This window comes from Eleutherodactylus coqui, chromosome 6, assembly GCF_035609145.1.
Source record: "Eleutherodactylus coqui strain aEleCoq1 chromosome 6, aEleCoq1.hap1, whole genome shotgun sequence".
Taxonomy (NCBI): Eukaryota; Metazoa; Chordata; class Amphibia; order Anura; family Eleutherodactylidae; genus Eleutherodactylus; species Eleutherodactylus coqui.
This window is the reverse complement of record NC_089842.1, coordinates 9,011,630-9,026,739: the sequence shown is the minus strand read 5'-3', so window position 1 is coordinate 9,026,739 and position 15,110 is coordinate 9,011,630. Positions and strand designations below refer to the sequence as shown.

At 50.9% G+C, this 15,110-nt stretch overlaps 1 protein-coding gene across 3 annotated transcripts in view; it reads left to right on the top strand.

Annotated features, from left to right (window-relative positions):
- LOC136571973 (urotensin-2 receptor-like) overlaps positions 1–14,706 on the top strand; it is a 43,114-nt gene extending 28,408 nt beyond the window's left edge. For 2 of the 3 annotated variants that reach the window (XM_066572594.1, XM_066572593.1), the window contains one exon: positions 13,134–14,706. In XM_066572594.1, the coding sequence (XP_066428691.1) occupies positions 13,297–14,406 (1,110 nt within the window). In that variant the 5' untranslated portion in view covers positions 13,134–13,296 and the 3' untranslated portion in view covers positions 14,407–14,706. Of the gene's footprint in view, positions 1–2,717; positions 2,746–13,133 lie in introns of those variants that run through there. The other variant, XM_066572595.1, reaches the window with a different exon arrangement.
- The last annotated feature ends 404 nt before the right edge of the window (positions 14,707–15,110 follow it).

Genomic DNA, 15,110 nt, shown 5'->3' with positions numbered 1-15,110 from the left:
TAGAGGCTCTAGTACCCTGTTGTACCGCCTCTAGCTTGGATACAAGATGTGATACGGGCGGGCATGGAGGCTCTAGTACCCTGTTGTACTGCCTCTAGCTTGGATACAAGATGTGATACGGGCGGGCATGGAGGCTCTAGTACCCTGTTGTACTGCCTCTAGCTTGGATACAAGATGTGATACAGGTGGGCATGAAGGCTCTAGTACCCTGTTGTACCGCCTCTAGCTTGGATACCAGATGTGCTGTGGGCGGGCATGAAGGCTCTAGTATCCTGTTGTACCGCCTCTAGCTTGGATACAAGATGTGATACAGGCATGGAGGCTCTAGTACCCTGTTGTACCGCCTCTAGCTTGGATACAAGATGTGATACAGGTGGGCATAGAGGCTCTAGTACCCTGTTGTACCGCCTCTAGCTTGGATACAAGATGTGATACAGGCAGGCATGGAGGCTCTAGTACCCTGTTGTACCGCCACTAGGTAGGATATAAGATGTGATATGGGGGGCATGGAGGCTCTAGTACCCTGTTGTACCGCCTCTAGCTTGGATACCAGATGTGCTGTGGGCGGGCATGAAGGCTCTAGTATCCTGTTGTACCGCCTCTAGCTTGGATACAAGATGTGATACAGGCATGGAGGATCTAGTACCCTGTTGTACCGCCTCTAGCTTGGATACAAGATGTGATACGGGTGGGCATAGAGGCTCTAGTACCCTGTTGTACCGCCTCTAGCTTGGATACAAGATGTGATACAGGCAGGCATGGAGGCTCTAGTACCCTGTTGTACCGCCTCTAGCTTGGATACAAGATGTGATACGGGGGCATGGAGGCTCTAGTACCCTGTTGTACTGCCTGTAGCTTGGATACAAGATGTGATACGGGGGGCATGCAGGCTCTAGTACCCTGTTGTACCGCCTCTTACTTGGATACAAGATGTGATATGGGGGGCATGGAGGCTCTAGTACCCTGTTGTACTGCCTCTAGCTTGGATACAAGATGTGATACGGGCGGGCATGGAGGCTCTAGTACCCTGTTGTACTGCCTCTAGCTTGGATACAAGATGTGCTGTGGGCGGGCATGAAGGCTCTAGTATCCTGTTGTACCGCCTCTAGCTTGGATACAAGATGTGATACAGGCATGGAGGCTCTAGTACCCTGTTGTACCGCCTCTAGCTTGGATACAAGATGTGATACGGGTGGGCATAGAGGCTCTAGTACCCTGTTGTACCGCCTCTAGCTTGGATACAAGATGTGATACGGGCGGGCATGGAGGCTCTAGTACCCTGTTGTACTGCCTCTAGCTTGGATACAAGATGTGATACGGGCGGGCATGGAGGCTCTAGTACCCTGTTGTACTGCCTCTAGCTTGGATACAAGATGTGATACAGGTGGGCATGAAGGCTCTAGTACCCTGTTGTACCGCCTCTAGCTTGGATACCAGATGTGCTGTGGGCGGGCATGAAGGCTCTAGTATCCTGTTGTACTGCCTCTAGCTTGGATACAAGATGTGATACAGGTGGGCATAGAGGCTCTAGTACCCTGTTGTACCGCCTCTAGCTTGGATACAAGATGTGATACAGGTGGGCATAGAGGCTCTAGTACCCTGTTGTACCGCCTCTAGCTTGGATACAAGATGTGATACAGGCAGGCATGGAGGCTCTAGTACCCTGTTGTACCGCCACTAGGTAGGATATAAGATGTGATATGGGGGGCATGGAGGCTCTAGTACCCTGTTGTACCGCCTCTAGCTTGGATACCAGATGTGCTGTGGGCGGGCATGAAGGCTCTAGTATCCTGTTGTACCGCCTCTAGCTTGGATACAAGATGTGATACAGGCATGGAGGATCTAGTACCCTGTTGTACCGCCTCTAGCTTGGATACAAGATGTGATACGGGTGGGCATAGAGGCTCTAGTACCCTGTTGTACCGCCTCTAGCTTGGATACAAGATGTGATACAGGCAGGCATGGAGGCTCTAGTACCCTGTTGTACCGCCTCTAGCTTGGATACAAGATGTGATACGGGGGCATGGAGGCTCTAGTACCCTGTTGTACCGCCTCTTACTTGGATATTGTCCTGGCCCAAAGTAGGGGCCCCCGCATCACTTCTGTGACTAATGTCCGTTGGTGTGTGTCTGACTATTGTCACTTGGGCAGACTAGTCTCCATATCATTTGAAGGCCCTTCACAGTATAGACACCTAGTCAACATAATACATCCCATTATAATTCCTTAAAAGCACGGCACAAGATGAAGTCGCATGCGCCTCGCTCCTGTATACGAGGGAAGAACAAGCGCAGGCGACCTAGACAGACACATATACTAAACTCAGACATAACAACATTGAAAACACCTATAAATGGGTTCTTTGCCAGGGGGTCGAAGTCTAAAGATAAGACTATCCTGTGTAACATGTAAATCTGCCCCCCTACCTGTTTATGGAGGGCCATATAGTTTCCTTATATATAGCCCATTACAATGAGGATGCCATCATTGTTCACCATTATAGTGAATACGTAGGTTAGATACAATGTACTAATGTTTGGTCTGTGGACCGACGCGTTTCCTTACCAGGTTGGCCGTTCATCAGGAACCTTCGATCTACATAAGAAGAAGAGGATAGTAGATATTATCCCTCAAACGTGACATAAGACCCAGTGTCGCTGATGTAATGCCTGAGTGCTGAAATACTAGGTGACCAGAAGATCCTAGGCCGGCCGTCCATCATAGAGGCGCTGCTGTTTGTGATTGGTCAGTGTCTCAGTTGTATGTTACTCAACCAGTTCTGCGCACCTCATACATAGACTTCCTTCGGCTGAACGGTCATGATAGTTCATAGTTGTTCCGAGTGAATCTTTGGTATTGATTTAGTCAGTAAAGCTTATCTTAATACTAAGCAGGTTACAAGTTAGTAGTTCAGGCCAGAGTCTCTGTGATGTCTACTAGGCTCAAGGTTCGATCCCTTTTCACAGGAGTCCTAGTTACTTGCTAAGTATAAGTGAGTTGTCTAACCTCCTTAACTCCCAGAGATTTCTAGCTTCTACTTGTAACTTCAAGTAGCTGAGAGAGATCTGAGAGCCCTACAGGTTGTGACATAGATACAGAGCACCAGGAATAATGATCTGCCCTCCGACCAGTCTGACCCAAAGCTACCAAATAAATACAGAAATCATAAATGATGAAGGGAAGCCGGCAGCCCTGATGGTCGACTCCCGGAATTATAATAAAGTGTATTATTTTTACTCTGTGTCTATACTGTGAAGGGTCTTTGTCTGTCTATGTGTATTGTTACGTACAGCCATCGGTGTGTATCGGCTAGCCCGGTCATCAACAGGTCATCGTCTGCTTTGGTGTTGTCTAAGCTCTGTCTGTATGTATGTCAGCCATGCTAAAGCCTGGTTTAGACACAACGATTATCACTCAAAAGATGTTTTTGAGTGACTTTTGAGCAATAATTGTTGCGTGCCTTTACAGTGCAAGGTGATCATTCCACCGTTGAGCGATCACTTTTTGCTCTCAGCGGGGTATACAGAAGACATGCGGGGCCGCTTGTCTTCTGCATCCAGCAGTTCTTCGTATGCCGTGAACTGAGTTAAGAAAACGGCATGTGACTGGGACAGACATAGGAAGGGTTAAGAAAAGCGAGCTTAGAGGGGGTGGAGCTAGGACAGGAAGCGAAGAGGGAGGGGAGAGGAAGTAGACCAGAGAGGAGACACACGAGGAGAAGAAGGAAGATAGGAGATAAGAAGACAGCAGCAGAAGAACAGCAGAGAAAAGTCAGCGTTAGAGGACATTAAGGTGGAGAAGAACAGCAAAGAACAGGACAGCAAGAAAAGTGAATTGTTGCCGCAAGTGGAGACAACAAGTGGGAAGAAGGAGAGAGCGTCGGAGGGTCCGCGGAAGCCAGAAGCCCCAAGACGGAGGTTGGAAGACCTACGGTCGCAGATCCAGGCAGCGATCCAGCGGGACGGCGCCGAGTGGCTTGAGGATCTTATCGCCAGCTGCAGGTCGGGATCGGAGTCGGGGAGGCCACTCGGGCCGGCAGCAGGGAAACCAGAAGCCAGAGGAGGAGCGGCGCACCTGGGGGATGCCGGGCGAGGCGAAGTAAGAACCCCGCAGTGCGACTCAGTCCGAGTCCCGCCGCAAAGAGAGGCGGCCGCAGGAGCAGTCGCGGCAGCGAGAGTCCGCAAGGAGCGGGACGCGCCACGCAGCTTTGGCGCCAAATTCAAACCACGCGGCGGGGAGAGCGCCCACAGAGGACCAGCGGTTACAGCCAGCCGGCAGTCCGCCAAAAACACGGGAAAATCGGCAGCATCGCGGGGATGCTCCGGCCCACGGGACCAGCGCGCGGCAGGGCGCACGGCAGTCGACAGCAACATAGCCGAGGAACAGCCAGGAAGGCGTGAGGTGCGTGGAGGCACGCGGCAGCAACGCAGGCACCCACAAGATGGCGGCAGGCACCCACAAGATGGCAGCAAAAAGTAGCAGCAGCGACAGGTAGCTGGTATAGGGGCAGGAGGTAGAGCTCCGGCGAGACACGTGGCCAGGGGGCATAATTCCCGTTTCGCCAGCGCAAGCGCAGTGGGGGGGGAACATACAGCCCGGCCACTAGCACGGCGAGTAGCGCAGGCTCTAGAACAGGGAGCGTGCAGGGCAGCAGAGATAGTAGGGAGGTATCAGAGGAGAGTAGGAGAGTTGTCGGTCCACACACCGGAGAGACCCTTGACCATGTATTATGCCGGTCACCCCCCACCCACTCAGTTTCACAGCCGGCGAGCCCCCCCAACATCCACCCGCTGGCCCTGCTTGCTCATACAGCCCCCATAGTCACGAGCACAGTAGACAGGGTGCTCGCAGCTACCACCCCTTGCAGCAGCAAGAGATCGCGGGCCCAATCACCCATAGGCGCTGCTACGTTAACCCACGGTTCATGGGGGCCCTCTCGTCTGGGGGGGGGGGCGAGTCGTCCCTCGGTTACGCCAGTCGCGCCAGCAGTAACAGACAAGGCCAGGGCGCAAAGCGGAAACAGAGGGAGCGAGCTAGGAGAGAGAGATACCAGCGCAAACGCGATAGTGAGCATGCTAGGCTAGTGGCGGAGGCAAGTAGAGGAAGAAGGAGGACAAGCAGAGAGAACGAGGGCGACGAGTTTAGTGGTCCGGGGCAGCGGTACCACGCGGAAACCTACCGCCAGGCAGCGGTTCCGCCATCAACCCCTGCAGTCAGGGACAGTATACGCCACAGGAGGCGGGATACGTCGCAAGAACGGCCGGAGCTGGGCCACCTTGGAGCTGAGCATGGAAGGAGGGCGCGAGAGGCTCCGCAGGAGAGTGCGTGGCAGCCATCGCTCGGTGGGGGCAGGAGCCCGGGAAGAAGAATGGCAGGGACCACACCCTTGGCAACGCCGGAGGTCGGTCATGCCGGTGAGTTTAATTGTCTAAATGCTTGGAAAATGTGATGGATCCCGTTAAGGCGGCAGATAGAAATGATTTGGTGTTGGTGTTAAAATCGCTGTGAGCAAGATGGATCAAAAGGATGTGTTGTCAGTGTCCTGTGGATCCCCAGGGGGCTCGGGCCCGCCTGCAGGGCAGGAGGGTGGATGCTCAACAGCCGGTGGTGATGTGGACCCTCTAGAAGGGTTACGATATGCTGACTCATTGTTTTGCGGTGTTGCCCCGTTAGGGGTCGGTGTGTCAGAGGAGTTACTGGATAAGATTCGCAAAGGTGTTTATGTGGATATTTGGTCCTTGCTATCGGCGGACCACGTGATGGTGGATAAGGAGCGAATATCGGAGCGCGTGCGCGGACAAGAAGCCATAAGTCGCCAAGACTTTTGGCAATTGGTTGCAGGCATTTTTGGTGCTGGCATATACTACATGTCAGCATCAGCCGGAAAAAGGCCCAGAGCTGTTAGTGTATCTTAATACGATATTCAGCGCGTATAAATTGCAAGGAGGTGCCGCATGGTGGCGCTATGACGAAGACTTTCGGCGTCGAGTTACGGGTATCAGTCATATAAGTTGGGCGTCAAAAGCTACTGACGTCTGGTTACAACTTATTTTAGCGCAGCGTCCACAAAAAACAACTTTTCAAGGGGGAGCCGTGGGGGGCGGTCAACAGCCCCCTGCGGCTTCACCAAGACCGAATGGCTCCTGTTGGCTCTACAGCGGGGGCCATTGCAGGTTTTACTCCACATGCAAGTTCAGACATGAGTGTTTTGTCTGTGGGCAGCATGCCGCGGTACAGTGTTTTAGGAAGCAGAGACAAACAGTCGCCGGGGGCGGTGTCAGTGGAACACCGAACCCCGGTGAGAAGCAAACACCTCTTCCAGTGGCTCGACAAGTACCACAGGATGGAGGAGGCAAAAAAAAAAGTCTTAGACAAGGTTTTTCCGACGGTTTCGTTATCCCGTTTACGTTTCAGCCCGCTTCCACGCTGTGCCTAAATTTAAAATCAACGACGGAAGGAGCGAGCGTCAGTAGTTTACGCTTCTTTTGACCAGGCAGTGTTACTAGTCAGAACGGCTGGTAAGCGGGCTCAGTTAGCAAAAGCGGATATCGAGTCTGTTTTTCCGGCTGCTTCCAATTCACCCTGAGTGTTTTTCATCTGCTGGGGTGCAAAATAGACAACCAATTTTTCTTCGATATGTGCCTACCGATGGTTGTTCTATTTCATGTTATTACTTGGAGCTGTTCAGCTCCTTCCTGGAATGGATGCTCAAGTACGAGACAGGCTTCACATCGGTTACGCATTATCTGGATGATTTTCTGTTCATTGGAACGGAGTCATTGGGCGGATGCGGGGTTTGTGGGGCACACTTTTCCGGACACTTATGCAGAAGGCGGGGGTCCCATTGTCTGAAGAGAAGACTATAGGACCGGCAAGCAGGCTGACATTTCTGGGGATCGAGATCGACATCAAAGAAATGGTATTCAGGGTGCCGAAAGATAAAATAGCGCGGCTGCGACAAACGGTAAAAGACGTTGCGAGTGGTAAGAAGGCCACGCTGTGCCAGGTCCAGGTCCTGATGGGTTGGTTAAACTTCGCCTGCAAAGTGATACCCATGGGCCGCATTTTTCCAGAAGGCTATCGCTGGTGATGGTGGGAGTAAAGGAGCCTCACCATTTTTGCGAGGATCATACAGGGAATTCGTGGTGATCTGCATATCTGGAGAATCTTTCTGGAATCTTTCAATGGGCGAGTGGTGTGCCCCAAGGAGGAGTGGTCGGGACCCGAACTCTGCTTGTTTGCTAACGCAGCAGGGTCGGCCGGTTTTGGTGTAATTTTCTAGAACCACTGGTGCAGGGAACCCTGGCCAGTATCCTGGATGCAAAAACAATGGAATAAAAACACTACGCTTTTGGAGTTTTTTCCCGTTGGTGGCTGCTCCGGAGTTATGGGGTGCAGAGCTCCAGGACCATAAGTGGTGTTTTTGGTCCGATAATGTTTCGGTGGTGCAAATTGTTAACAGGCAGTCCTCGGCTTCCCCGCCGGTGTTGGCGCTGCTGAAGCACGTGGTGTTATGATGCTTGCAATGAAATATATATCCACGCGCAAAACACGTACCGGGTTATAGAAATCTAGCAGCTGACGCACTCTCTCGTTCGCAGATGGAGCGGTTCAGGGAGCGGCACCCGCAGGCGGACGCCGAGGGGGTACGCTGCCCTCATTTCTTGTGGAATCTGGCAGAGCAGAGTTGCTGAAGCTAGTTGAGACATCTGTGGCGGTTGGCACGTGAAAAAATTACAACGCGGTTTGGCAAAATGGTTGATTTTTGCCGGGGGCGATAAGGCCCGTTCGGCAACGCTGGATATGTTAGCGTCATTGCGGAATAAACGGTCGTCGGTTGATGCAGTTAAAAAGCACCTGGCGGGTGTAGCGTTTTTATTGAAATTGCATGGTTTCGAGGATATTACAAAAGAATTCATTTTTCGCCAGATTGTGCGGGGTTGGAAGAAAGAGAAGGCGGACGATCGACGCCCGATCACCTATCCAGTGCTGAGCAAGTTGTTAGATACGTTAGAAAACACGTGTTTGAACGGTTCGGAAACTTTGTGGTTTAGGTCGGCCCTTTTGCTCGCGTTTTGGCGGCCTTGAGGATGGGAGAGCTTGTTCCCGCCAGTAAGTTTAAGGCGGGCAGGCTACTTTGGAATGATGTGATCGTGGTCGACGGGTCGTTAAGCGTGAGGATAAGGATATCGAAGACCGATGTGTACGGCAGAGGGGAGTGGGTGACTATCAGCCGGCTGGGCCCACAGTGGTGCCCGGTCGATACGGTGGTACATCACATGGCTACTAGGACCTCCGGTGAGCAATTTTTGGTCCATTCCTCGGGCCTCCCTCTCACCCATTTTCAATTTTCGGCGGTGTTAAGAGCGGCGTTAAGGTCAGCGGGTTTGGAACCGGCGGAATTCGGGACTCTCTCCTTTAGAATCGGGGCTGCCACATCGGCGGATGCGGGTGGTATGCATGAAGAAGGTTTAAAAGATTGGGTAGATGGAAATCCCAAGCATAAAAAATGTACGTGTGACCCGACCTGATAGTGGGGGGGATGTTAGTTAGTAGTTTCCTCAGCGTTTTTGTTTCCTCAGTGGTTTGGTTGTTATGTTTGTGCTAGTTCGGGTTTTTTGCCCTGGTATTTCCCTTTTTGTTTTTATCAGCCGCGGAGCCGTGGAAGGTGGGCATCGTGGGTCACTCTTAAGTTTATTGGACACACAAGAGGGCAGCGGTGCGCCCATTGGGAGTGGACTTAGGCCTGACCGGAACATCCGTAACCTGGCATGGAGTACGGGGGCTAGTATGGCGCGACATGTGGAAACTCATAACGGACATATCCAGGCGTAACCCCCGGAGATGGGTTTTTGGTCGTGCACGCTGGGGGGGAACGATCTGGGGAAGATGAAGACGAGCGACCTGTTGGTTATTATGAAGCAGGACATTTTGCGTTTCCACAAATGCTTTCAAGGATTTATTATCATTTGGTCGGATATAGTCACGTGGAGACACTGGAGTGGGGCGAGAAATTTGGAAGCAATAGATAGAGCAAGGAGGTTAGTTAATATGAAGATGTCTCAGTTCGTTCAGTCCATTGGGGGGGTGGCGGTTCGCCACTGGGAGCTAGAAAATAGGGAGAGAGGGGCATGGAGGGAGGACGGGGTCCACCTCAATGACGTAGGGTTGGATAATTTTTATCCGGCTTGCAGGACGGTGTAGAGGCAGCTCTATCTAGGGTCGGTGGGGTGGGACGGAATGAGCCGCAGTAACGCAGCACATCCCGTGTGGCCCGGAATTTGTCCATGCTGGCTAGGGAATAGAGGAAGGTTTGCAAGCCGAAGGACCGGGGCTTACAAACGTCCTCGGAGGACGGTTTATGGACTGATAAAGTTAATCTGCGGACAGCATGGATAGGTCTTGATCGTTAAAAGTTATTATTAATGTTGTTTTAATTAATAAAGCTGTGGCCTACCCCACGTTTTATACAGCAAGAAGTTGTAGACATTCGTTTATTTATTAGGTAAGTGAGCTGGTAAGTAAGTTAATGTCCCCAGTCCTGCTCGGAGCACCTGGCTATTATACAGCCGAGCGCTCCGAGCAGGGGATGCAGAACACAGCTGGACCTCTGTCTTCTTCATACCCCACCTGTGTTTACTGAGTGGGATACAGCTGAAACAATAGTATCAGCTGTATCCCACTGTGAATCGCTGATAAGGCTCATCATCAGCACACTGAAAGACAACAATCAGCGACGGCTTAACTAAAACTGCATGATGTCCGTACAGCTACACACAACGATTAGCGCTCAAAAGACGGCTTTTGAGCAAATTTTGAGCAACAATTGTGTCTAAATGGGCCTTAACTCATTCGGTGTTCTGCCAATCACTCCTTAGCTAGCCGTGTATTGGGTGCATGGACCTCCGTTACTCGAATTGGTTGAAGGGAAAGTTAATAAAAGGTTAGGCATCGTGGGGAGGAGTGGGTAGCAGAAGAGAGGAGTAGAGCAGGAGGAGAGGGAGCCTCAGTGGAGGTCAGACCCGGGAGGGGATTTGGTTGTTCTTGGGCTAAAACCCTGTTGGAGCACATTACTGGTCCTGCTCAGCCCATGCCGGATCTTCTCAAGCTGTACCTGACGGAAAGCAAGTAGAGAAGCTGGCCGCAGTCTTTTTCCAACCTACCAAATGGTATCTGAGTAAGGGCAGACCCCGGACAACTGGAAAGGAAAACAGGCCTCTGGATCGTCAGTGATTTGCAACCCTGTTACTCAGAAGTCATTGTGCCCTCCGACAAGCCCCACCATTTACTCCACAAGTAGCCAGTCAGTGCAAGGACCAGATAACTTAGACTGGCCACTCCAGCTATTTGAAAAGGGTGAGAAGGAGTTGGCTAAGGCTGCCTGTCCACCGGCATTATTGCATTCCCTGTGGTGATAATCCGGCCGCAGGGAATGCAGTGCACACTTTGCATAGCGTTGCTATGGAAAACGCAGTCCCCTGTCCTCGAGCGGAGAATCATTGCGATTCTCCGCTCGCAGACGGCAAATCGTCAGATAGGCTCACCGTGGAGATCCATCTGCCGGCTCCTGCTCCCGTGCGGCGGCTCCTGCAGCGGAGATCTGCCGCGGGATATCGCAACGCCTGTGGTCAGGTAGCCTAGGAGACGGAGAGTTAGAGCATTTTAGGACTGTCATTATAGGACTGTGTCAAATACTGTTGGAGATTCTACAATTCGAAGGAACTGTTTCATAAATGTTATTTTCTACAACCTGCAAGCTTTAGTAAAACTGTGTGCCTCCGGTTTTACAAAGATTGATTGGCTTGGACTCTTTATTATCTAATGACGTTATTCACAGAGCTCCTGGCATCACGTGACAACTACTCTAACCTTCTACATTGGGTAATCCGTCTGCTGCGTGTGTCACCGCTTAAAGTAGAGTAGCCACCGCCATGACACAAGCTGGGGTTCCCACTCGGGCTATCTTTGCCACCTTCAGGCCACTGCAATACAAGATGCGATGTGGGCAGGAATGGAAGTGTACAGGTTCTGTATGGTATCTTTCCACATATAGGTCCAAAACAGTTGGAGCTGCTTGTGCTTGTCGGACGATCAGACGCTCCTCTCTACTGGTGGTCTGTCGGGGGCAGGGGCATAACTATAGAGGATGCAGGGGAGGGGATGCGGTTGCACCTGGGCCCAGGAGCATTATAGTTGGGGGCCCTATTACAGGTTTTGCATTGGGGCCCAGGAGCTTCAAGTTACGCCTCTGGTCGGGGGCATCCTGAGCCCAGTCGCCTTGTGTGCCCCCATCCACTGATCCCAACACCCCTTAACAGTCTTGGTCAGAATGGCCCGGTGGGGGACAATTCATCAATATGACCATACAGCTTCTCACACCCCAATAATGCGCCCCCTCTGGTTACGGGGGTGAAATCTCTTCTCTGCGTCGTAGAGGCGTCTAGTGGCCAACAAGCTCTACAAGCAGAAGAAGAGGTCCCTACACACAAGGAGCCTCCGAGAGCCTCTTATAGGGCAAGGGGGGAACCACTTTTAGGGCCTCTGGTGACAAGAAGGGTGGCCCTAAAGGCCCATTTTCACAGGACGATTGTCGTTTGCCCGACACTCGTCCCTATGTTTCTGTGCTCCTGCACAGGAGCTAACACAGCTAGCTGGGTCACACCAGCAGGGGGCGGAGCAGTGCAGGAGATTTCTCTCCTCTCGCTCCCTTGCCCCTGTCCATTCACATAACACAGCGGCCGTTCGCTACTGAACGGCGGCTGTTTAAACTTAAAGATAAGCAATGAGCTCATCTTTTATGCAGCATAAAGCTCATCACTCATCGCTCAGTTTAAGCAGCCGCCATTCAGTCGCGAACAGCAACTGTGTATCTCAAAGGGAGTGAGAAATCACCTGCACTGCCCCGCCCCCTGCTGGCCGCTCCATGACCCAGCCAGCTCTGCTAGCTCCTGTGCGGGAGCGCGGGGATACAGGGAGGACTGCCGGGCATCGTTTGCCGGACACGCATCTTGTGTAAATGGGCCCTTAGCGATAGGTAATTTTCAGAAAGTTAAACTTTTGCCGCTCCCGCCTCCTAATCCTGTTCCAATCGATAAAAAAAATGGGCCGAGCAAAACTTCAGCTCAATCGGATAACTGCTAGGCGAGCTTCAAATGCCTTGAAGTTGGAACATAGCAAACGCATTACGCAGTGATTCATATACTCTTCCCCATCTCCACCACTTTCTTTTTCTTCCAGTCCTGCCTGCAATGTGCAAATCACACAATATAACTCACACAGAACATAACTGTAGGTTAAAGCAATTGTAGCGCCGGCTTAAAGGCCCATTTAGACTGGACGAGCGTCGGGCGAACAATGACCGCCCCTCGCCCCCGCACATACTAGCTCTGCTGCTGCACGGGAGCTAGTATCGCTGGCTCACAGCGGGCAGGCTGGAGGAGATTTCTCTCTACGCTCCCTCGCCCCTCTCCATTGACTTTAACATAGCGGCTGTTCAGTACTGACCGGCTGCTATTTAGACTGAACGCTCATAGTTCAGCTCATCCTCCAGCGCCATATGCAGCCTAAACGATGGATGATGAGCTGATCGCTCAGTTTAAATAGCAGCTGGTCAGTACTGAACCGCCGCTATGTTAAGTCAATGGGGAGGGGCAGGGGAGCGAGGAGAGGAATCTCCTCCAGCTTCCCCGCCTCCCTGCTGGCCGCTCTGTGAGCAAGCCAGCGGTACTAGCTCCCATGCAACACCAGGGGAGCGAGGACACGCAGGGACGAGTGTTGGCCATCGTTTACCCAACATTCGTCCCATTTAAATGGGCCTTAACTTAGGAATAGCAAACTAAATTACTGACAACTCGCATTTATTTCCATTACTAATACTATAAATATATATAAATAGAATAACTGGAAAAAATGTATCTTAAAAAATGAATTTCCAGGCGAAAGTTTCAAAACTTCACGGTCAGCGGGGGGCGCCTCGCAGGGCTCCAGTTGAGCTCCAGTTGAGCTAAAATTTTGCACAGATTGTTTTCTTGTTATATATGTATATAGAAAAGGGTTAAAAAAACAAAACTTTAAATAATGTTTATATTGTAAAAATTAAAAGAAAAAAACTGCACTGGTTTCTGTTTTTACAGGTCGATACAAGGAAAGCAAAAGGCAAAAAACTGGATCAGATCGTAAGACCCAGAATGTTCTTGGGATCCTTGAGGAAACATCCCGGATCAATACAAGCGCTCCGACGATGAACCTCTGATAGTCCACAACGCCAACGAAGATACCGCCACGTAATTGGACAATATGGAGCTCTACGACCAGAATAAGTCAAGTGAAGAGTTCACAAATGTTTCGAGCAACCTGACAAATGAGGCGTTCCCCGCTGATCCCTACAGGGATGACCTTATTACAACATCTGTCTTCGGCATCCTGCTGTCTGTAATGTGTGTTACCGGAGTGGTTGGAAACCTTTACACCTTAGTGGTAATGTGCATCTCCATGACCACGGCCACCTCAATGTACATTCACATAGTCAACCTGGCCTCGGCCGATCTCCTCTACCTTTTGACTGTCCCATTTATTGTCCACAACAGCTTTGTAAAGGACTGGTACTTTGGAGAAATCGGCTGCAGGGTCCTTTTGAGTTTGGACCTTTTGACCATGCATGCCAGCATCTTCATCCTAACTGCGATGAGCACCGAGAGGTACATTGCTGTGGCTAAGCCTTTTGAAACGGTGAAGAGGTCGAGAAGTTATAGAAAGACCCTGGCGTGTGCCATCTGGATTTTGTCCTTTCTTCTGACGTTACCCATGATGTTGATGATACATCAAGAAGAACGGACGTTGGATGATGGAAGCGTCAGGAAGCTCTGCACACCCACCTGGAGCGACGACCATTATAAGGTCTACCTTACCGTCTTGTTCACGACCAGCATCCTCGCTCCAGGCGTCATCATCGGCTATTTGTACACCAAGCTGGCAAGAGCCTACTGGATCTCGCAGACTAAAAGCCTACTAAATAAAGAGCTGCAGAGGTCTCCAAGACAAAGAGTCATATCAATGATCTTCGTCATCGTGCTCGCATTTTGGGCTTGCTTTCTCCCATTTTGGATCTGGCAGCTGATACCCCTCTACAGCCACGGGGGGTTAAAAGTATCCGTACAGACAGAAATCTATATTAACAGTTTGGTTACGTGTCTCACCTATGGAAATAGCTGCATTAACCCCTTCTTGTACACTTTACTTACCAAGAATTACAAAGAGTATATCCGCAACCGGCAAAAGGGAGGACGCGGATCTCTAAAGCTGAAGAACGGAGGAGGATATCCAGAGAACTCTGCGAAAAGAACAGCTTCAGGCGGGAGCCAGCAGCGCACAGAGACTGTGACAGTCAGCAGCGCACAGAGACTGTGACAGTCAGCAGCGCACAGAGACTGTGAGTCAGCAGCGCACAGAGACTGTGACAGTCAGCAGCGCACAGAGACTGTGACAGTCAGCAGCGCACAGAGACTGTGACAGTCAGCAGCGCACAGAGACTGTGACAGTCAGCAGCGCACAGAGACTGTGACAGTCAGCAGCGCACAGAGACTGTGACAGTCAGCAGTGCACAGAGACTGTGACAGTCAGCAGTGCACAGAGACTGTGACAGTTAGCAGCGCACAGAGACTGTGATAGTGCAGAGGTACACAATCTAACCCCATCACAGACAGGAGGTAACACTATTAAAAAATAAATATAATTTCTATTATTACTACAGTTGTACTTACTACTGAGTCTGTAATCAATTTCTTGTACAAATAGTCACAATTCCAGCCTATTACACTATGAGGAAGATTTAATAAGTGGTGTGCGCTAATTTTCGGGTGAAACAAAAAGTTGCACATTTTTGCATATGCCTCCAAAAATGTATGCAAGAAGCTGGCGTTGGAGCTCCTCCATTAATAGTGCACTAACAATCAAGTCCACCCAAAGAACAAGTGGAAATCTACATTAATTGGCGCAGATTTCAGATTATAGCACATAGGCAGCCCAAGTTGTGCCAAAACTATTAAGAGACTTGTGCCTCTTAAAACATTTGGTGCACCTTCCTCCAACAGGCTGCAGATTAAAGGGGTGGC